The sequence below is a fragment of the Lepidochelys kempii genome, chromosome 8, assembly GCF_965140265.1.
Source record: "Lepidochelys kempii isolate rLepKem1 chromosome 8, rLepKem1.hap2, whole genome shotgun sequence".
Classification (NCBI taxonomy): domain Eukaryota; kingdom Metazoa; phylum Chordata; order Testudines; family Cheloniidae; genus Lepidochelys; species Lepidochelys kempii.
Genome location: NC_133263.1, coordinates 57382007 through 57404290, shown reverse-complemented (window position 1 = coordinate 57404290; position 22284 = coordinate 57382007). Strand labels below are relative to the sequence as shown.

At 39.8% G+C, this 22284-nt stretch overlaps 1 protein-coding gene across 2 annotated transcripts in view; it reads right to left on the bottom strand.

The window, feature by feature from the left end:
* The window catches only part of PLA2G4A (phospholipase A2 group IVA), a 137834-nt gene that overhangs the window by 7293 nt on the left and 108257 nt on the right, over positions 1–22284 (bottom strand). For both annotated transcript variants that reach the window (XM_073356705.1, XM_073356706.1), the window contains 5 exons: positions 19521–19592; positions 16790–17032; positions 9100–9284; positions 1805–2000; positions 1392–1549 (listed from right to left, as the gene is read on the bottom strand). In XM_073356705.1, the coding sequence (XP_073212806.1) occupies positions 1392–1549; positions 1805–2000; positions 9100–9284; positions 16790–17032; positions 19521–19592 (854 nt within the window). The remainder of the gene's footprint in view (positions 1–1391; positions 1550–1804; positions 2001–9099; positions 9285–16789; positions 17033–19520; positions 19593–22284) is intronic.

The following is a 22284-nucleotide window of genomic DNA, read 5'->3' as shown; positions in this document are numbered from 1 at the left end:
AGCAGCATGATTACCTCAGAGCTTACAAGAAGAGATCATCATGTATGATTGTATTTACTGCAACTCCGGAATTCCAGACTTTAAGACCAGATGCCAAAAGAAAGGGCAAAATTCTCCTCTCTGAATCTCACTGCCCATCTCATCCATCTTTTCCCCTGCTTTAAACAGGCCCCTATCAGTGTAGTATCTGAGCAGTTAAAATAGAAACAACTACTTTTTTTCTCCCTCCCTTCCCAGTCTGCAGGGGAAATAACTCCACCACTTCATAGTTTTGTGTTTATGTGTGCATTGCATGGAAGCACAAGTTCATAAACAACTTATCCAGGGAAAGCTTAATTGAACATTTTTCATTTAGGCCTTACCCAACTCCCATTATGATCAATGTCAGTCTTTCCATGGACTTTAATGGGCTGTAAGCCTGCCCTTAAAATTTGAAAGTCTGGAGGTCAGTTCCCAAGTCTTGGTCCAGCTGCTTCAGAGTTCAAGTGAAATGAAGCATCCTGGTTGTGGAGGGTCAAGGTGATCTCTCAGTGAACTAGGACCAAATCCCATGCAGGTGCTTTGAATATCAAGACAGTCTGTATTCACTGGGGAGCCAGTACAGAAGGGAGCACTGATTGATGTGTTACAGTGAGTCCAGAGTTGCTAGGCAGATGGGATGCTAGTTGTTTACTCACTGGAGCTTTTTCAGTGTGTGGCTTACCACAAATATAATGTATTGCAATAAACAAGTAACAAATAAATGGATCACCAAGGATAGGTTTGTGTCTGGTACTAATGGATACAATCAGCCGCACATGGAAATTGGCATTTTTTGTCATCGTGGCCATTCAGTCTCTTTCCAGAAACCAGATGCCATTAATAATAGGAGCCATAATGGAGAAGGCAAGCTGTCCCCTCCCTCTCCCTACCAAAATCACTTGGTCTTGTCAGTTGCCTTTATCAAGGTGCTGATTTGGTCAGTCACCGAGAAAGCTGGGACATGATGCTATTTACCTTCCCTGTTATAGGTAGTGTTATACATTCAAATTGGTATGTAGAACTTCCATTGAGATCAATGGGATTCTGCACACAAATCAAGGGCAGTATAGGATCCTTAAAAGTTAACTGGCTTTGTTTTTTGAAAGTGAACTTTTTCATCCTACTAGTTGGGCTGTGCTTCTTTTGTGAATTGTGTAAAAAAGATTAATGCAAAACAGCATAGATAACTGCATATACAAATACATTTGTGTGCAAGTTTGCACTTTTCTGCACACAGGCAGAAAAAAATTGAAGATTTTAAGCAGTAAATTTAGGGGTTTATTCTTGTCTCTAGTTAATCCTATCACTATGTGGACTCCCTAAAGCACCTCTGAACTGGTGTAAATCAGACATTTTTACACTGTACTTACATCTAAGTTATTCAGAGTGTTGAATTCCATTAGATCATGAAGCCTTTTGAAAGCTTCATTGGAATATTGGAAGTTGAAGGTAGAGAATGGCGTATTAGGATCATCAAAAATATCAAAGTCAGCAAAGTCCTTCTCTCCCTGAGTTTCCCTTGGAACACCTATAGAGACAAAAAAAAAACAGGGACAATATTTGATCATTTTGAAAAAATAAAACGGAAAGTTTTAAGAGATGAAATATAAATTATATAACAATAACTTGCTTTTATATGGGGCTTTGGAAATTGATGGCCATTATGGAAAGATTTCTAGGTCTTTCTGATAAAGAGTATTCACAATGTAACAACTGATATATTAATTTCTTGTTTCCAGGAACACCAAGATTTAGTGTCTTTTAGTGTCTATTGCAAACACACCTGGAGCTTTGTATTTCCGGAAGTTGATGTTTGCCAGAACAAAGTGGATGATGGTTGGACAGTCTTTCTCTGTAGCCGTATTCTTGGGTTTGAAAACATAGCACTCCTTCAGGCCCTCTCGATCAAACACATGTGGATCTATTTTTGGAAAAGGAAGGTTGTTCATTTTGGCCCATTTTTCAGCAAGCAAAATTTCCTAAAAAAGGAAGTAAAGTTTCAAATGTTTACGAACAACCATCACAATTGGGGACTTTTTATTGAGGGTCACAGAGATAAACAAAGATAACCAATGATAGGAACAATCTTACAAACCATTGCTTTCTGACTGCAGCAGGAGTATCGGCATGAGTGAAGTGTTGCCAAATTGGGCTTGATATCTAAACACAAACAGTTTTTGGTTTGAAGTGTAGGCTCTCCTTTAAAGACTGCTCAATCCCAAATCATTAAAGTGAAGTTCCACTCTTAAAAGCAGGTCTCCAAATTTATTTTCTTATGCAACTCTGCTCCCCAGAGACTCATATCTGATGACTTTATTGATAAAAATACATTTTAAAAATGATTTTTACCCCCGTTACTCTTGGAGGGCCAACCGAGAAGGAGCAAAAATGAATTCCACCTTCAGTATCATCAGAATCGCTTAAAAAGCCAGTTAAACCTGTGTGAACCCAGTGAAAATAATGGGATTGTACAGTTGCCATTGAAGACATTATTTGAAGACAATGGAGTTGCACAGCTGTAATTCAGGGCCTAATTTGGCCTGCACAACCTTTATGACAAGTGATGATTCACGAAAAGGGGAGAGCTCATCTTGGTTCTCAGATTTTAGGATGAGTTTGCTTTGCTGACAGCTAAACAAAACCCCACCCATAATGTTATTTTTAAACTGACCACCACTGCTATGGAAACCAAAGAGATTTATCAACACTGACCCACAGAACACTACGTTTACATAAGTACTTCTCCAAGCAGAACTGCATTTTAAATCATGCTACAGCCAGGATGGAAACCTGAAAAATAGTATGTTGTTTTCTCATGACAGAGAAGTAAACAAAATCATTGGCAAACAATGATTCAAAAGCACATAATGTGGGCATATTGTGGGAGGTTAGGGAAGACCAGTCTATATTTAACCATGTGTAATCAGAATGAAATAGGATTTTCCTTTAGGAAACCATTTTGGACATGCAAGAGACTAAAAGGCAGTGGATATGAAATAAAAATGGGTGAATGCAGTCATTGTCTTCAGCTGGCAGATTTCACTATGTTTTGCAGAGATAAGACATATTTCAAATCTACTGCAAACAAAGGGCAAATTCTGCAGTGATGTATGCGCTGTGAATACAGACTTCTTCAAATAAATTGTACTCATTCTTTTTCAGGGAGAGTACTAAGCAGCATGGTATATAGAAACAGCAGCTTCATTGACACAGAATCATAATGTTCTCACTGAGCTCATTTGAGCTATTCAGCCACATTCTGATCTCATGTTCACCAGTGTGAATCTAGGGTAACTCCACTGAAGCCTGAAGTGGAAGTACCCCATATTTGCCACAGTGGGAACTGAGATCAGAATTTTGCTCAGGTCCTTCTTGGCAGAGTGAAAGTGGCTAGCAGAAAACTACTGTCTCCAGATTATAGCTGGGTGCTAGGTGGAGGTATGTCAGTATTTCTATCATACACGTCAGTGTTCAGAATTAATAGCTCAGTCTTTTAAGAGATCACTTTGAGACAAAACTTCATGCATTTCATTTTTGTTCTTTGCCAAGCTCCTACCCTTCTGTCAAATGGCTTTTAGAGTTGTTGGGAGTTTTGATGGAATTTATATAAGGTCTAAAAGTGCATGAAACCCTGTTGCTATTTTTAATAAATATCTTAATGTTGCTATATTGCTACCTTCCAATCTGCATGCAAAGTACCTACCAACAGACAGAAAGCTCAATGCACAAAAAGCAATACAGGACTAGGCATTTAAAACATTGCCCAGGCAACACTATTGGGAAAACATAAAAATGAGAGAAAAGAAAAGATGTCTCAGTGGAGATGACCTTACAAAGTCAATGATACTAGCTGATCAGGACAATGGACCCCATGCTCCCTTAATGACAAAAAATGGGCCAAATTCGGAAGTGAATTTTGCCTAATTAACCATTAGACTTCAAGAGTCAGTCAATTAAGTGGAGGTGAGGTGTTTATGCAGGGAAGATCTAAGCAGCATGCCAAGTACAGGGACAGTCTGAGTTTGTTTAACCTACTATTGTTACAAATAGTACCTTATTACTGTAGTGGAAAGAGATTAGAGAGAAGTTCTCTCTTTTTTCAGTTTGTTTACTCTCTGCAATACTCTATAACTCATATTACTGTACCCGACATAGTCAATGGTCAGTGGTGTTTGGGTGGCTCTTATATGTGGCAGCAGAGGAGAGAGAAATCTTTCTTTTTGAATTGACAATGTGGTTGTAAAACCACAACAATTTTCAGTGGGTCTCCAAAACAGGTGTATTCCCTGACACTACTTTAAGCTCACTTTTAACAACTGACTAGGATTTCAAATAGATGGTGTCCATTTAAGTATCCCATGAAAATGTCCTTGCTGTTATTGTTTTTCTGTTGGCTTTAATACTCCTGGGAGACATTAACCTTCCTCTGGTCATTTAGAGCTGTCTGCATGTTTTGTCTGTCTGTTTTGATTGTAAAGGCAGTGGATCAGGCATTCCACTCTTGCCACTTAAGAAATAATAGATGTCATTTAACCTTTATTTTGCAGTGATTACTTTACTCTAGGTTGGATGGGACTATTCTTAGAAAATCCCAGATAAAACACTGGGCTTACTTTGGCAATGGCACAACTGAAAAGTTTGCTTCCAACATATTGTATAATCAACTGTATTGCAGTGACTGAACAATGATAAATCTCTACAAGATGATACAGAGACATTTCCTACGTCATATAATGGAGTTGCTCTATGAAGCTAGAGCATAGGAATTCTGGTTCATATTCCAGCTATTACATTCTTTCCAGCTACTAATGTGTATGTGTTTAATCTTAAGAATTCTTATGTCAGCAACCACCTTCTCAAGTAGTTACAACATGCAGTAATTATAAACTTGGACCTTTCTCATGCTATTTCTAATACGATTGAGATGCTGTGGTACAGTAAGATTGGTGTACATTTCTACCTCCCTTTTCCCAAACAAAACTGTAGACGTCACCTAACTCCTACGTGAATACAAAGGACCTGACTCTCATGTATATTACAGCCACTCTACATCACTCTGGCGGAGTAAAGGGGCCTGAAAATGCATGTAGCAGTGTAAAGGAAGATCAGGGCTCAACAGTTCTCAAACTGCCCTAATTCTCACTCTGCAACCGCATGTGTCAGGCTGGGTCACTTTCCTGATAGTACTTTCTAACAGAATATCTGATTCACTTTTGAATGACACCATGCAATCCATTTTGCAGACTTCCTCTTACCTAATCATCATTATTGTAACAGATATGGCAATTTCCTCCAAACTCTTTGGAAGATCTTACTGTGTTAAATCTATGTATCATTGTGGGTCAGGGATTGTATGTCATTCCATAGGGGAGAGTAATGACAGCCCCCTCCCTTGAACCAAGAACTTGGGGGTTGGGGTGGGGGGGAATTAGGCAAATTTACTTAGGTTGTAAGACCTCCAGAGAGATTCCACAGACAAAGGATTTTTGGATAAATAGTGTGAGTTTAATCTGAATCACAACAGGACCTTCTTTCTGGCCCAGCAAATAGAGAGGACCTTCTGTTCAAGAGAGGGCCCCAATCGGCTGGGAAGGGTTGGAAGCACTGACCAAAGCACTTGCAGAAATAGAAGGTGATCTCTAGTTAGCTTATTAGCATACAGGTAGGCTCTTTTATTGTTTATAATAAGTTTTCTCTGTAATGCCTTTACTGCAAGAATAAATGTACTTGCTTAGAAAAAGCTGTGTGATAAGTTAAAATGCTGGGCTTTTACACTGCTTATAGCGTCTGAGAAGAAGGTAAAGCAGCCTGCTGCGGCAGTCTGACTTGCAAGGGAATTCACAGTGCAGGCAGGAAACTGTGCAGCCTAGAAATACCCCAGTCAAGAGGGAAAAAGAAGCAGCTTTCCACCAAGATGGCCAGGGAAGCAATCCTATGCTCTGAGTGTCCTTAGCCTTGGTTTGCCATAAGCTGGGAGTGGACGACTGGGGACAGATCATTCAATGATTGCCTGTTCCTGTTCTGTTCATTCCCTCTGAAGCATTTGACACTGGCCACTGTTGGAAGACAGGATACTGGGCTAGATGGACGATTGGTCTGACCCAGTGTGGCCTTTCTTATGCCCAAGAGTGGTGACAGCTGGGAAGCCAGAAGCTGCTAGAGCAGGTGTTCCTGCTAGACCACAGAGGGGGATATAGGTGCAGTTGCTCTGAACTGTGGCAATGATCATCATCTATTTTTGAAGAACAGCCACATTAATCCTGCAGGCACAGTGCCAAATTTTCATCTCAGTTAAACCCATTCAATGCTACTGAATTCCCATCAGTGCACTAGATTTTACATTACAAAGGACAGGAACCCATGTTGCTGCAATGCCAAGCATATGCTTGGTGCTCAATATATAACAACGTTATATTAATGATTAATTAATAACCTAATAAATGGAAATGCCTTTCTCTTAGAGCTGGAGAAATGGTTAGCTTTTGGATTATAAAGAAACCTGCTTTCTGGCAGGGAGTTTCTGAAGAAGTCATAATGTCTGATCCACTTCTCAGCCTTTCCATTGAATTCACCGAGAGTCAGACCAGGTCTTCCATGTCTAAACTAATGACAGGGAAATTCATTTGCTTTGAAAATCTCTTGTCTGGAAAGACGTCAGAATGGCAAAGGGAAAGATTGTTCTAAATCTCTACCACACGGTGCTGGATACTTTAAAAAACAACAACCAGAACTGCTCTGATGAAAAATCTCCAAGCCACGACAATTAGACTCCTGAAATTTCTAACCATTTCTTTATTTAAAGCCTTTATGGCCAGTTACTGATCTGTAATCATACTTTTACATTTAGGGTAATTTTTTAAAAAACCCTTAAGTGACTTTGGAGCCAAAATCTCAGTTTCAGAAGTGACTCAGGCACTGTCAGAGTCTAAAGCTCACTGAAAGTTAATAATCCATAGCAGGATTTAGGTGTAGCAATCCAGTGGACTCCTCAGCCCCAAGTTAGGCACCTATACTCCCTGTACAGTGCATGGGGAGAACTAGGTGCCTCAGAGAGAGATTCACAGAAGTCAGCATGCTGAAAGGGGGAGCCATATAAGGTAGCCCATGGGAAATGCTGAGGAGAGGGGAGTGGCCTAAGCACCACCCATTAGAGGTAGTTAAGCACCGAACTCCAAGCTGGATGAAGATGCCTATATCCACTCAGACTTCACAGCTGTGAACTTTCTCCTAGAGCTAGGCACCTAAGCCCTTTCTCACAAAAAACAAGAGAGGGACAAACCGACGACCTGGGCACTCACCCTGGGATGTGGGAGATCTGAGTTCAAGTCCCTGCTCCAAATCAAGCAGAGTGGGGATTTGAAGTCTCCCACATCCCAGATGAGAGCCCTGACCACTGGGCAACTGACCTGGTACCTAGGTATGTACATGCACACGGTACACTACCCTCCAGCCTCCTCAACCAGCCACCCCTCCTGCCAACTTCCTGATCAGTCAGCCTTGGCTTTCTTTTGTGCAAAGTCGGATCCAGTAGGTGTGCTCTGAGCATGCCAACTGGACTTAATCCCTGCTGTAGACAGCACTAGATCAACAGAAGAGTTCATCTGTCGACCGAGCTACTGCGGTTTGGGAAAGTGGATAGGAAAACCTCTCCTGTCAGCCCTGGTAATGTCTACTCGGAAGCACTACAGCTGTGCTACTACAGCATTTCAAGTGTAGGCAAGCCCCTAGGTGGCTAGGGAATTTAGATGTTAGCTGAATGGAGATTTTGAGGATCTCAATGTCACATAAATATCAGAACCAGCCACCTAAGTCCCTTGGTGCATCCAGCCCTAAGCGTGTCACTCACATCTGAAAATAAGACAGGTACTTCTGAAAACATTACCCCTATTAACTATTTATTTACAACAACAACCTAGTGGTATTTAAACTAAGGTTAAGTTACGTTTACGCTGCGCCATAGTGCGGACTATAGGGGTATGAACTGCGCAGCATGCAAGTTCTGCGATGCAAAGTACTGCGATCTAACTGCCCCGGGTGGACGTTGCTGTCATGAACTAAAAGGTATCTAGTTCACGTTAGCACACTCCTGCTTGAAAGAGGACTGCGTTAATGTGAACTCGGAACCTTTTTGTTTGCACCAGCTGCATCCACACAGGGCAGTGAGATTGCAACACTTTGGTGTGCTCTGCAGTTCACATCCCCATAGCCCACACTGTGGTTCGGTGTACACAAACCCTAAGTGTGCTGATACACCTTCCATAGACGATCTAATGAGTAGCTTATGGTAGATAAGGAGAAGATTTTTCACTTCTTACACTAAGAATTTATCTTTTTGTATTTTGTTTAACATGAGATAATCATGACATCAAAAGAAGACTGAAGTAGCAGTTCAGATTTCTGGATGTTTGCTTATTGTAATTCTCCTGTATTATGGAACTTACATATGGTATTTTCTTCTATATTTGTGTTGTACTGTTTTATTTTTTATTAGTAGTATATTTTATAGTATAAATGTAAGCTACTTATTTGCTTAATATTGATTACAAACTTTTTTTTTTACAAGAGGAGACAACAGATCATGGCATGTAGTTTTAAAAAAAAGATTTAAGGGTCAAATTCTGCATGTCATTGTGCAGTCAGGGTTTCCATAAAAGTCAGGTGAGGAATTATTTCAAGTGACATTTTGTTGAGGGTCAAATCCCACTGCCTTCCTTGTGGTAGTAGACTCTTCTATCTCAGTGGAATTAATCTCCTGAGTAAAGTGAGCAGGATTGGGGGCTGAGTAGAAAACTGGTGATGTGAAAGTCAATTACTGCAGAGCTGGAGCCATGATGGCACCAAAGTAAGACTTTTGAAAAAGAGCCCTGTGAATGGGAGGGCCTAGAAGACACAAAAGAGTGGAGTTTGCCACCAGCATGGTGGGAGGATAAAAAGCATGGTCCAGCTTTTCAAAGGTATTTAGGCGCATAACTTCCATTGAAATCAGTTGGTGTTAAATGCCTAAATATCTTTGAGAATCTGGGCCTAACCTCCTCAAAAATGATAACACAAACTGAAGGAATGGCCTGTTCTACTTACTTTGAAAGGAGGACTGGAGTCACTTGGCCTTGCAGAGAAATCAAAGGAGATGATGAGATCAACGCCTCGCTGAGGTCTTAAGATAAGGGGGTATGGCAGGTTAAAGGTGAGCCCACTATCCACTACATGAATCTTTTTGCTCTTCACATCTAGTGGCTCATATATCCTCTCAAATTCATCAGGATCTAAGCAAAACAAAACAAAAAACAGATCCAAAAATCCCCAACAGTTAGTAACTGAATAGGTAAAGTACCCTTCTAATGGATTGTAGAATCACTCAGAACTATGGATGATAATTGCATTAAGTAACTTAACTAAATGTAAGTCTAACGTGATCTACTGTAAAGTAAGAAGTCTTAACAAAAAATGTATGTGTGTATTAAAAATAATCACAATAAGATGACTTCCAAAGTGACAGGAATTAGCCCCCCAGAAATGCAAAGAAAATAGTTATCCAAATCTGATATCTGACTGCAAAATCATAAATGTTCACTATATGACCTTCAGTACCAATCTGCATATCCAAACACTATGTTGACATCCTTTCAAGGCTCCATTGTCTGAAATTAGACTTTAGGCATGAATTAACACGTTACCATGTTGCTTGTCACATTGGCCAGAACCATAATATTGTTTTCCAGAAAAAGTTGTTAGGTTAGAGTCTGCAGAGCCAAAAGCATGCAGTGTAACCTCCCTGATCCCAAAGCTCAATCTGCGTGTACGAGGGGTGGGGGGCGGAGGGAAAGGGAGATTTCTGTGTGTCCATTTGCACCATCCCAGTCTTTGGATACTGCTAAACACTCCCTGTAGAGCTTGAATATTTCCCCCTGGGTCTTAAAGATATTTCTGAAGAATGATTTTTTTCTTCATAGCACACCTGATTGTACCACGTAACAGGACCTTTAATCATAAACCGTGGTTTGCTCCCAAACTTAAGTTTAAGATGCTTGTGTCATAAATATAAAGGGAAGGGTAAACACCTTTAAAATCCCTCCTGGCCAGAGGAAAAACCCTTTCACCTGTAAAGGGTTAAGAAACTAGGATAAGCTCGCTGGCACCTGACCAAAATGACCAATGAGGAGACAAGATACTTTCAAAGCCGGGAGTGGGGGCGGGAAACAAAGGTTCTCTCTGTCTGCCTGATGCTTTTGCCAGGAACAGAAAAGGAATGGAGTCTTAGAACTTAGTAAGTAACCTAGCTAGATATGCGTTAGATTCTGTTTTCTTTAAATGGCTGAGAAAATAAACTGTGCTGAATGGAATGTAGATTCCTGTTTTTGTGTCTTTTTGTAACTTAAGGTTTTGCCTGGAGGGATTCTCTATGTTTTGAATCTGATTACCCTGTAAGGTATTTACCATCCTGATTTTACAGAGGTAATTCTTTTACTTTTTTTCTTCAATTAAAATTCTTCTTTTAAGAACCGGATTGCTTTTTCATTGTTCTTAAGATCCAAGGGTTTGGGTCTGTGTTCACCTATGCAAATTGGTGAGGATTTTTATCAAGCCTTCCCCAGGAAAGGGGGTGTAGGGTTTCGGGAGGATTTTTTGAGGGGAAAGACATTTCCAAGCGGGCTCTTTCCCTGTTATATATTTGTTAGACGCCTGGTGGTGGCAGCAATAAAGTCCAAGGGCAAAAGGTAAAACAGTTTGTATCTTGGGGAAGTTTTAACCTAAGCTGGTAAAAAAAAGCTTAGGGGTTTTTCATGCAGGTCCCCACATCTGTACCCTAGAGTTCAGAGTGGGGAAGGAACCCTGACAGCTTGAAATTTTGATTTAAACAGCGATGTCTGAAGAGGCCACTGTAGTCCAAGGAATGATGAACACTATACCACCTGAGCACTCAGATTATTCGTTTCTTTTGTCTCTCCCTCTAATACCTCCTAGTGTAGGGTAGTGTCCAGATGCGGATGACCTGTACTATACAGGAAGGCAGACTAGATGATCTAGCAGTCCCTTCTGGCCTTAAACTTTATGCCTCTAAAGTTAAACAATCATGCATGTCTGACACAGATGTCAGAGTAAATAGTCACCCTTGCAAAGGTGTTTTCATGTAAGGAAAAATGAATGGAAATTGATTCTTACTCTAGTTCATAAAAACCAGGTTACCCCTTGCACTTCAGGTTCCATGAAGAAAACTTTGCCCATTCAACCTCAAATCAAGTACTTTGATTCTTTTCCCTTTACCCAAGAACAGATTCATCAAATGATGCACCAATTTCCTATTTTGTATCTGAATTTCTCAAGGGAAAACACCTTCAGAGCAACATGTAACTGAGACGCAGAACTTCTATTGAGACCTAACCAAACACCAGAATAATAGTTCTCTATGCCTTATTAAAAAGCTACTCTTAACTTAAGTCACAGGCAAATACTTACGTTATATGTTAATAACACCTTACATTACTGGAAGTGTAAAAACACACACATTTACTTTGTATGTATTTACATTTCTTTCAACCTGGAAAATAAAAGTCAGCTGTATCTGTTTTTCTTTTGTTTGTACTGTAGCCAATTTACCTTTCCAGTTTTTACTGATACAATGATTGTGTTTCATTTGCATTTGTTTGTTTATAAACCATTTGCTTTCACTAGAATTTTTTTTAAAAAATTTAAATCACTTCATCAATTTATAAAACCTTTCTTTCTTTAAATTTATGAAATTTAAATATGGGGCCAAAATAAAGTTCTTGTTGAGAGGTGCAACACTGGCTCTTGCCACAAACTGGTTTTAGTTAGTATAGTCTTCTTTTTCAATTTACCACTGCTCCACAATGCTAAGCAGAACACCACATTTGATTTCACAACGGTAGTAGGGTCTCCCATCTCCAGGATGAGAATAAATCAGTGTTGAGACCACTTGTACTAACACTCGTACTGTATTGTTATTAATGATGCTATTCTTCATATCTCCATCTATATCAGCAAAAGGAACAGCTGATAATGTTAAAATTGCTTCCTAAACTGCATCAACAATACAGGGAAAGAATCATAAAATATCAGGGTTGAAAGGGACCGCAGGAGATCATCCAGTCCAACCCCCTGCTCAAAGCAGGACCAATCCCCAATTTTTGCCCCAGATCCCTATATGGCCCCCTCAAGGATTGAACTCACAACCCTTGGTTTAACAACCCAATGCTAAAACCACTGAGCTATCCTTCCCCCTCCTATATGATCTCTGGTGCCAGGCAGGAGGAGCTGCCCTTTGTACCCCAGTACTGCACTCCCCTTAAGGGCTGGGTTAGGAACTGTTGGTTCATCTTGGATTTGTAGGTTAAAGCAAGGATGCCCAGGGTAACTGCTCTGTGCATTTCTGGCAGCCCTTGTAAGGTATCCCATGTTTTTTATTAGACTCTGAATGTTTACGGGAACCCCCCCAAAGGTTAGCACCTTAAAGGCCTAATGCTTGGAACACCTACAGCACTTGCCCCCAAATGTGTGGCATACCCAGCCTGCTACCAAATAGATTCGGAGAGGTTAAGTTCAGAAGGGACCATCAGATCATCCAATCTGCCCTCCTATATACCATAGGCCCTCAAATTTCCCCAAACTACCCCTGTACTGAGCCCAAACTAGGGTATTTATGTAGCACAGCACACACAGTGACTCCATGAATTGGAGTCAATTACAGTATGTTACATGGAATTTTTGCCTCTCTCTACAGCATCAGCATTGGCCACTGTTGCAGACAGGGTGCCAGGTGAGAGAGATCATTGGATTACTCAGTTATGGCTGGTCCCGGTTTTCTTTTTTTTAAAAGATACTAGTTTATATTCCTAGGAATTCTGCAAACTATTCTCTGTGAGAGGTAAGATAAAAATGGTAGGACTTATTACATGTGAATTCATCAAAGAAAAATGCACCTCTGCTAAGAGACTTGCTTATCACATGAAATCTTTTTTAACAGTAAAACATAAAGAACAGTCATAAATGAATAGAATCTGTGTGGGACCAGCACAGATTGACTATCCGATATACAAGAATTTGATTTAGAAGAAAGAATGTTTCAAGTATAGCTTATAAAACATGTTCTCATTTTTTATTTCCAGATGCTCCTTGTCATGGCAATCAACTTAAAGGAAAGTGAGGGAGTTGAAAAGGGCATTCACAACTGACGTGCATCTACCATAAAATAGTTTCCATAAATATTGAAATAAGGAAGCAAAGCTTATGAGATAATTTTTCCCCATTGTTATTCATTTGGCATTTTCTCAAGAGTGTTTTAAAGGGTGTTGGAATATCAAAGGTACAGAAATAGATCAACAGTGGGTCTATATAGAAATTATTCAGGAGTTTTCAAGTAGATTTGAGGTTATTTCTTAAAAACAAAAATAACGTGGGGAAAAGTTAGATGGGAATTCTACTTAGAATAGAAGTGGACAGCTCGGGCAGAACTAAAGGACTGGATTCAATAAAACTCCATCCAGCTGAGGAAGCATATGTTTAAAAAATATATACAGATTAGAGGCAGAAGCCAATCTGGAGTTTTAATTGAATCAAAACTCAAAGATTGTAAACAGCTGAAATTCTTAAAGGAAAAACAAAAAGTCTCAGTGTGAGGACTTCCTGCTCCAAGGGATTAGAGCCAAGCATTGGTCTGTTTGAAGTCAGTGGCAATAGTCCCGGGGATTGCCTGCAATGAGACCAGGATCTAGATCTGCGAGAGCTGGTTGTCTTGAACAGGTAGCAATTCCATGACCAGGTGTGAGTGGAGCTGCATCCCCATCAAGCAGTTAGTTTTTGTGGTGGAGTCTTACCTAGTGGTAAGGGATCAGGGAACCCGAGCCCACCCACATCATTGGGTTCCAACCCCAAGACCTCCATAAAGAAGACTTCTGCTACTTATGGTCCAGCGAACACCCTCTCCTGGGTCTCTGCCTACTGCTCTATCCTTCTTCAAGATACGTTGTGGCTTGCGGTTGTCTCTTGCAACCTGACCCATGGTCTGCAGGCTGTGGGGGGGTCTCAGCTCCGTGCAGCAGTCCTCCTCCTGGAGATGCTCTCCTGGCATAACCCCTCCATATTAAATCTACCAAATTTAACTGGGAAGAGAACTCTACAGTTTGGATCACTTTCCATAGGGAGATCTGTCCCTCTCCACCCACCACCCTGCTGTGCTGAGGAGACTCCCTTTTAAACCCCTTCTCCAACCGGAGCATGCCCAGCATGCCTGCTGGGGCAGGGCTCCCCAGGCCCAGAGTTGTTCTTGCTCCCCTGTCTCTCCAGGTCATCAAGCTGAGTAGACTTTTGGACTGCCTGAGAAAAGTGACCCAAAGAGTGGAGCTCTCTTCCCAGTTAAATTTGGTGGTTTGATTGAGCATGATACCACACAGAGCACCTGTCCCCAGCTCTGCTCACTCTCCTCTCTTGCCAGTCACTCCCCACTAAAACATACCTAGAAACAACTGCACAACATAGCATTTGCAATTCTGCAAATGGGAAGCTAAAGTATGTTGCTTGGCTGTTCTCCCAACCCCACCACTCTTCTGGGCTTATCAGGCCGATTTGGCTGGTATTTAACAACATAACCCCTGCATGCCATATAAGGGCAGGGAGGGAGGCAGAGAATCATATGATTCTCTCTTGAAAATTTCTAACACACCTTGTGATCTAGTGTGATTATCGTGTCTTATGATGTATAGGGCTTTTATTCATGTTTATTATGTATAATACACTGGCCTGGCCTCATGCATGTGGTCATGTCTCCTAGTGGATGGTCCTATCTACTGTATTTTCTTCTGCCAGCTGCTACTTTTAGCTGAAGCATTAGATGCCTGTACTTTCAATGGTGCAGGTCCTGAATTCAATCCTCACTGATGATTGTCAAGTATGCCTAAGTGCAGCCCTGGTTCTTTACCTATACTATGACTTTATAAGTCTGTGGTCAATGTGAAAAGCACTATACATATGTCAGCTCTGTTTTTTTAAGATGTCTTTATTTCTGGTGTGTTTAATTTTCCTATTAATAAACAAAAAGAAAAAATATTTTTAATTCTGGTCAAATTATATTGTTTTTAAAACCATGGATAATTGTTTGATGGTTAAATACATCCAGTGCCTTGATATAAAAGAACATGAAAATCATGTAATATTTTGAATTTATTTCAAAGGTTCCTTTGCAGCCACTTCTTTAGACTCCCAGGCTCTTGTACAAATATAGATAAACCACCAGTAGTACTGAAAGTACACCACTGAATAATTCATCTTAGCACAGCCCCTCTGTTCCTAACCACTGAGGGCCCAGTTCTATTGATAGTTACTGTTGAGCAAAGTGCAGGGATTACTCATAATGATAAGCACTATGCTTGGTAGCTTGCAGGACTGGATTCTAATCTTGTAATTTGAGCAAATGCTTAGAAATGCAAAAAAAAATGTCAACAGCAAAAAACTATTAGAACATGGCCAGGGAAACTCCAGATGATCTGTAGTCAAAAATTTCTCTCAAGTGGAGGCAGCTCTCTGACTATCTAAGGTTCAATTTTAATCCAAATTAAAACCCTGGAGGTTGAGGGTTTGATTTTACATACTATATGCCTTAAATATACTACAGTTCATTAAAAGTTATTTTTATCACAGATCTGCTAAGCACTTTCCTGCCTGTTTTAGGCACTATAAATACCACTATAAATATTAAGATTACCCAATTGTAAACACCTCTGAGCTGAAAAATAATGTTTAGAAAGTGGAGCACACAAGGAATGTATGAGCCGTTCAAAAGGATAGTTACATTAACAAATACACATTAGAGAGTCAATTTGTTTCTTGAGCTTTTAAATGACATCTGGTATTTACAATTCCATAATGACAAGTTCAAACTTCCCCCTCCTGCACACACATGGACTAAATATGAAGAAATTTGGATGTGCCCAATGGATCAAGCATGCTGAGGTAGGGATTTTAATGAGGAGAAAGGTGTGTCTTAGTGGACTAGCAGAGTAAGGGTGTTCCACACTGGGGATAGTGTGGAGGAAACACCCAGATAGCTGGGAGAGAAGCAGAAAAACAGAGCAGCAAGACTGGAGGCAGAGGCTGATGCTTTGAGATCTACAGATGAAAAATGCTATATAAGAACTAACTGTTATTGTTGCTGATCTACTATGAAAAATTCAAGGAGTAGGGAGTAGGGAAGGGACAGAATTTGTAGAGGGAGTTGAAGGGGGAGCATTAAGGGAAGAAAATGATGTTGTTTGGCAAGACTCATTTCTGCCCCATGCTAATAAGAGAAGATGAAAAGAGCATGATGGGACATTCCACATAGTCTTTTGTGGGTATTTCAAGAAAGCCAGGAAGTGGCCATGTACAAAAGGCACCTTAGTCAACTCTACCAAGGAAAGAGCAACTCCTCCCCACCCTACAAGTAAGTATGTTGTTCAACCAATTCTGACAGGAGGCCTTAGGAGTGGGCATCATACAGAACCAACAACACATTGCACTTCTATGGAGTCCGTCCTGATTCTGCCAGGAGGCCTCGACTTGCCTCATATAGGAATAACACATTGCGCTTACAGCGCCAGTCATCTTAAGGACCTCAACATGCTTGTAAATATTCAAGACTGCCCCTATGCAAATGTGTTCTAGCTTTCAGAAGTGTTCAGTTGTAAGCATTCCAGTCTAATGGCATGTTCCCACAATTGTAGCTCAGTTTATTCTTTCACTGACAGAAATGCAGTGCACAGATATTTTGTGAACTAACCTGCAACTGCCGTGTCCATTTCATCCTCCTCCACAGATTCCTGAGTACCCAGGCCTGCTAAAGGGGAGAGTGGGTACCATGTGTTGAGGTTCAAGCCCAGCATGAAGTTGTGTACTTTCCCAGCACGCCCTTCTCTGGTGTTGAAAAGGGAACTATCTCCCACCAAGGCCATCAGCATGCGCTGGACCCAGCTTTCTTGACTGCTACTTTGAAGTTCTTTTTCAGCCTCAGGATTTTCAGTGCCTGTGTGTAAAAAAATGAACAGCACTGAAACAGTTAACATGAAAAGTCTCAAAATGAGGCTTCAGTTTCAACACCCTACTGAAGCAAAAGGGCGCGTTCACATCTCTCCCAAGACCAAACCATGCCCTGCTCTCGTGCGCAGCTCAAGTAAATGGAGTTTGTGCAGAGCATTTAAGAGGAGCTGGAGGAATTCTCACTCCTCAACGCAGAGTGTCCATCTAACATCTTTGCTGCTTCTATAATAGCATGTGGAGATGCCTGGGTTCCTGCCACTGTGGGATGGGTGTGGATCCATGTAATAGCACATTCACTGGCCTCTCCATGACACACTCCTGAGTTGCAGGAAAATTCCTGCTGTATGGCCTTGGCCCTGCTAGGTGGAACCACGTTGGCCGTGCTGCATTTAGGGCCCCCTGTGCTGGTGAAGGGGTCAGCAGCATTTCACCAGGTGAGAACTCAGGCTGTATCTGTTCACACTCAGAGCTGTATCTTCACAGCGATAAGGGGTATATAGATATACATAAGGATGTAGATATTGAGCTAAATCTTAAATTCTACAAATCTGCATAACAGAGAAACTTGAACATTTAATAATTAAGTCACAAAAGTTTGTCTATGGATCTTGCTTTATTAAAAAATAACTATTGAAAATCTAAATTTTGGGTCAAGATTGTTCTGATAACATCACCCAAGTAAACTAGCAATGCAATCAAAAGCATAGCACCTGATTTCCAAAAGTGATGAGGACCCATAGCTTCCATTCAAACCTGCAAAGGATCTTACCGCCTGTGGGGCATGACCTTGAGCTCTCCAAACTCCCACCAACTGTAGGTGTTTTGAGTGTTCAAGGGATTTAGAATCAGGCCTGATGTTCCAAGTGTAGCACTCTCATTTTTCTCTTTAAGGCATGCTTCACAATGAGCTGGTTTTCATTTAAATAGGGGCAGAGCAAGTGTCAAAAGAGTAGGAAGTCTGATCTGCAGGTCCTACTGCAGACTTATCCTGTGGAAGTGTGAGAATCATGGCAAGCCCCAGCGCTTAGTGTCACAAATCAAGCTGTGTAAAGCCCACACAGACATACAAGGCCGTAAATAAAGATTATTTTCTTTATGTGACACTGCAACAGGATATCTTCAAATAAACACCAAAATTGGTATCTCTCCCTCCCCATTATTTCAAGTCAAAGGAGAAATGAGGAGCTTCTTACTTGACTAAACCTCATTTTCAAAGGTATTGTTTTCTTCCTGCCACTGCTGGCACCATCCTTAAAACCTAAAATAGTGCAAGGAGCTGCATCCCCTTCATTGCTTTAGTTGTTAGTGGTGATATTGATTCTTGTAGAAGAAATAGAGACACCCAAAACTATGATGTGGTACGTGCATGAAAGAATAAGAGATTTTAACATAAGAACAGCCCAAAGGTCCATCTGGCCCAATATCCTGTCTTCCAACAGTGGCCAATGCCAGGTGCTTCAGAGGGAATGAACAGAACAGTAACCATCAAGTGATCCATCCCCTGTCGCCCATTCCCAGTTGAAAATATTTTCATATATAAAAATCAAGATAAACTATTTGGGCAAGATGGAGATAATGGTTAAAATGTCAAAAGTACTTAAGTGGCTAGGATCCTAAATCCCATTTACAAAAGTGACTTAGAAGCCTGAGCCCCACTGACTTTCAATTAGAATTATGCTCCTAAGTGTCTAAGTCACTTTTTCCAAAATACAAAGTTCAAGTTCCAAATTTTACCCAATATGGTGGCCTTAGGTCCAGAATGGCTATACTGAGGACACTCACACAGGTATCTGGAGGCACCGGAAATGCTAATCAAAGACAGTGGACTTAGACTGAGCCACACTCAGCTGAACTTTTGATTAAGGGCCCTTTGAAATCAACAGGCATCTATCTCTAGCTTACTGGGCTGATGACCAAGCCAGGGACACTGGTGAACTTGCTAGCTCATCAACTTCAGCTTTCTGGGAAATATGGCTTGATGAGGTTACTGTCTCAACAACTCTCATGTACTAGGCTTATGCCAAGATGTGGGCTTCTGTGACGATTATTAGAGCAACACTGCTGGCTTTCTGAGCTGATGTTAAGGCACAAGTCTCTGAGAGGTCATTTGTTTACCAGCTTGAACAGTCTGAGCTGATAGGAAGAGAAAGGCCTCAGTCAGGTCTCTTGCTCAGATCTCTTGCCCTGACTAAGCTAAAGCCAAGGCATATACTTTTTTAAGGTTGCTGGATCAAGCAGTAGAATTTTACCATTGGCATCAATGGGACCCAACAAAGGACAACATACATGGGTAAGTCAAACGGGATTCAGCCCATTTTAGGGGTATGTACATGATTGATCGCAACAAAGGTCCCTAAATTTTCTTTTGCCATCACAATCACCTTGCTTTAGCTAGAAAAATCAACAGTACATATAGAGAAAGTGGAGCAGGTATAGTAAGTAAAACATGCCCTGGACCATGGAGTTTTCCTTACCTTTTGGTCCCTGTGATTCATCTTCACTGTCTGAACTATCATTGCTCACAAGATGCTTTAGCCTAATATTTTCTGTTGAAAAAAAAAATATATATACAATATATTAAATTGTTAGATCTAAGCTTACTAGGAGATCAAAAAAGTGTCAAGGTGTATCATTGTATAGTACTTGTGATAGATAGGAAATGAAAACTAAGCAAGACAGCTGTAGGGAGTCAAATTATATTTGGACATAACTGTGAAGAATCTATTGTGTGTGATCCTGGTTTGGAATTGTTGCAAAGTTCAGGATAGGTTTGTCTTTTTTTCACAGGAATTCGGCATTATCTAATGGAATTCTCCTTTCAAGGCAGAAAATCCTCTGAAGAACAGGTGGAATTTTAAGGTGCAGTCCAGACTTAAGCATGGGCAATGCATACTAACATCCATTGTGAATTACAACTGCTTATAACAGGGTTGATTTCTTCAAGATTGTAAGCAAAATAACAAAACTAAGGACTGTTTTGCAAGCCCACAAAATAAAACTACTTTAACAGAAATAAGCCTGACAACAAAGCCATATATTCTCCTCTGAATGTATGCCTTTAATTTGTGGTAATGGGAATGCCGTGTGCATATCAATTACCCCTCCACATTCTGGGAAGTAAAAGAAAACAAGAAAATTACATAACTTTAATACAAATCTATTTTGGAGGGAAAAACAAACAAAAAATCAGCAGTTAGGCCAAAGCAATTAATGTCAGTGGAGAAGCAGGCATTTTACATTTCACTCCATTAATCGACAGAATGAACACAAGGTATGTATTTGGCAAAAATCTATTTTCAGTCAGGATAAGATCACTGTATCCAAAATAATCAAAGTCAGCCTGAAACTGTAAATTACTTGGGATTTTTCCAAAACCATAAAAGAATATTAAAAAAAAGGTAAAGGATTTTTGAGAGCTGTGCAATTAAAGTAGCAATTCATTCCACTGTCAGATCAAATAGCTCATAAAGGAGATTAATTTATGTGAAAACTATTTTCTAGTCAGCAAACTCTGTTTTCTTTAATTATTTCTGCTACTACTTTCAAGTAACCAACTATGTTTAAAATAAGGAAAGCCTTTCTTGAAACAAATGGATTTTCAATTTTCATTGTCTTTAGTTATTGAACTTCAGCTGAATTATAAGTTAATTATTATTAACTTATAATTCAGAATTATATGTTTTATAAACAGCCTAGTGTTGGAAAACCATCTTCAGCTGATACTGTGGGCAATGTGTGTTGGAACAAACAAGCTCACCAAGCTCCCAATATTCTGACTTCTTCTGTTTGGTTGTAAAGATTTAAATTGGGATTTTCAAAGTAGACACCCAACTGCTATTGAAGTTCTATGAGAATTTGGTGCCTAACTCCTTTAGGGTCCTTTAAAAATTCCAGCCTTAAAAATTCTTCCTCCCCAAGAAAATTTATAATGTAAATAGTCTATACGAGAAATCTGAAAACAAGAAGACTGAAAACAAGAAGACTGTCTTCTCATAATTGTTTTGAATAGAATGGAATAGATATCATACACCAATTGCCTCTTCCTAAAGAACATCACCCATGTTATTTATGACATAAACCAAATTTTTGTCATGGCAGGACAATGACAGAGTTCATTTTGGGCCAAAAATTCTTTGTTTGGGATTGTACTTTATACCATGTATATTATCCAATCAAGGATCAGAACAACTAAAACATTAGGCAAGTAGCAACATTGTATTTCCAATACTTTTGCTAGCTCAAAACAGAAAGCTTGATTGAGAGAGATTCAGGCTAACAAAAGGCATGTGGAAATTAAATTTAAATGTGCTATAATATAACACTGTATCTATGTTGATTGTTTATGAGGATAGTCCTTTTAGGATTAGATATTACACTGTAGAAATCTATACAGACACACAAGCGTTTCTGTCATTACGGATTTTCTCCTTAGATATTTTCACTCTTGAAAACTAAATAGCTACTCAGACACTATCTAAACTATTGTTAATGCTAATAGTATGCAACAAAGACAAACGTACAAATTCTTGGATGATGACAAATAATATCTGACAAGACAAAAATTAACAACCAACCAAAAAAAGAAACTATTAAAAGCCACAAATATAGATTTTGAATGTCAAAGATGTATTTTTTAAAGACAAAGATATGAGAAATAGCTTATTTAATTCTCATGTTCAGTGTGATTTATAGATTTTGGGTAAAATCCTGATTCCACTGAACTCAGCTGAAGTTTTGTCATTAGCTTTAATGGGCCAGGAATCCACCACAGTTTTGCCACTGTAATATAGTTCAGGTTTCATCCCCCTTTCCATGGTAAACTCTCACTTTGAGGTATTTTGTATTTGTCTGTAAAAATTCTCACAAACATGAAACATCTCAAACCAAGAGCAAGGGTTTTATTAATGAAAAAAAGTTGAAAAATATATTTGGAAGTGTAAAAAATAAATATTATTTTTAAGGATTTTTTTCCTACCAGAGAAAAGAGCTCTTTAAAAATTCAAAGTGATGCTCTGTTCTAGTAAAGCAATTAAGTACAGGCATAACTTTAAACACATAAGTAAACGTAGTGATTTTTATAGGGCTACTCATGCTTAAAGTTAAGCATGTGCTGAAGTGTTCTGATGACTAATGCTTAAGTTCCTATGTTTCAGTACCTCAAAAATTAACTCAAATAGACAGATTATTATATTAACCAAATCATTTTTTCTTTATCCAGTGAGTTTTGTTGCTCATGAA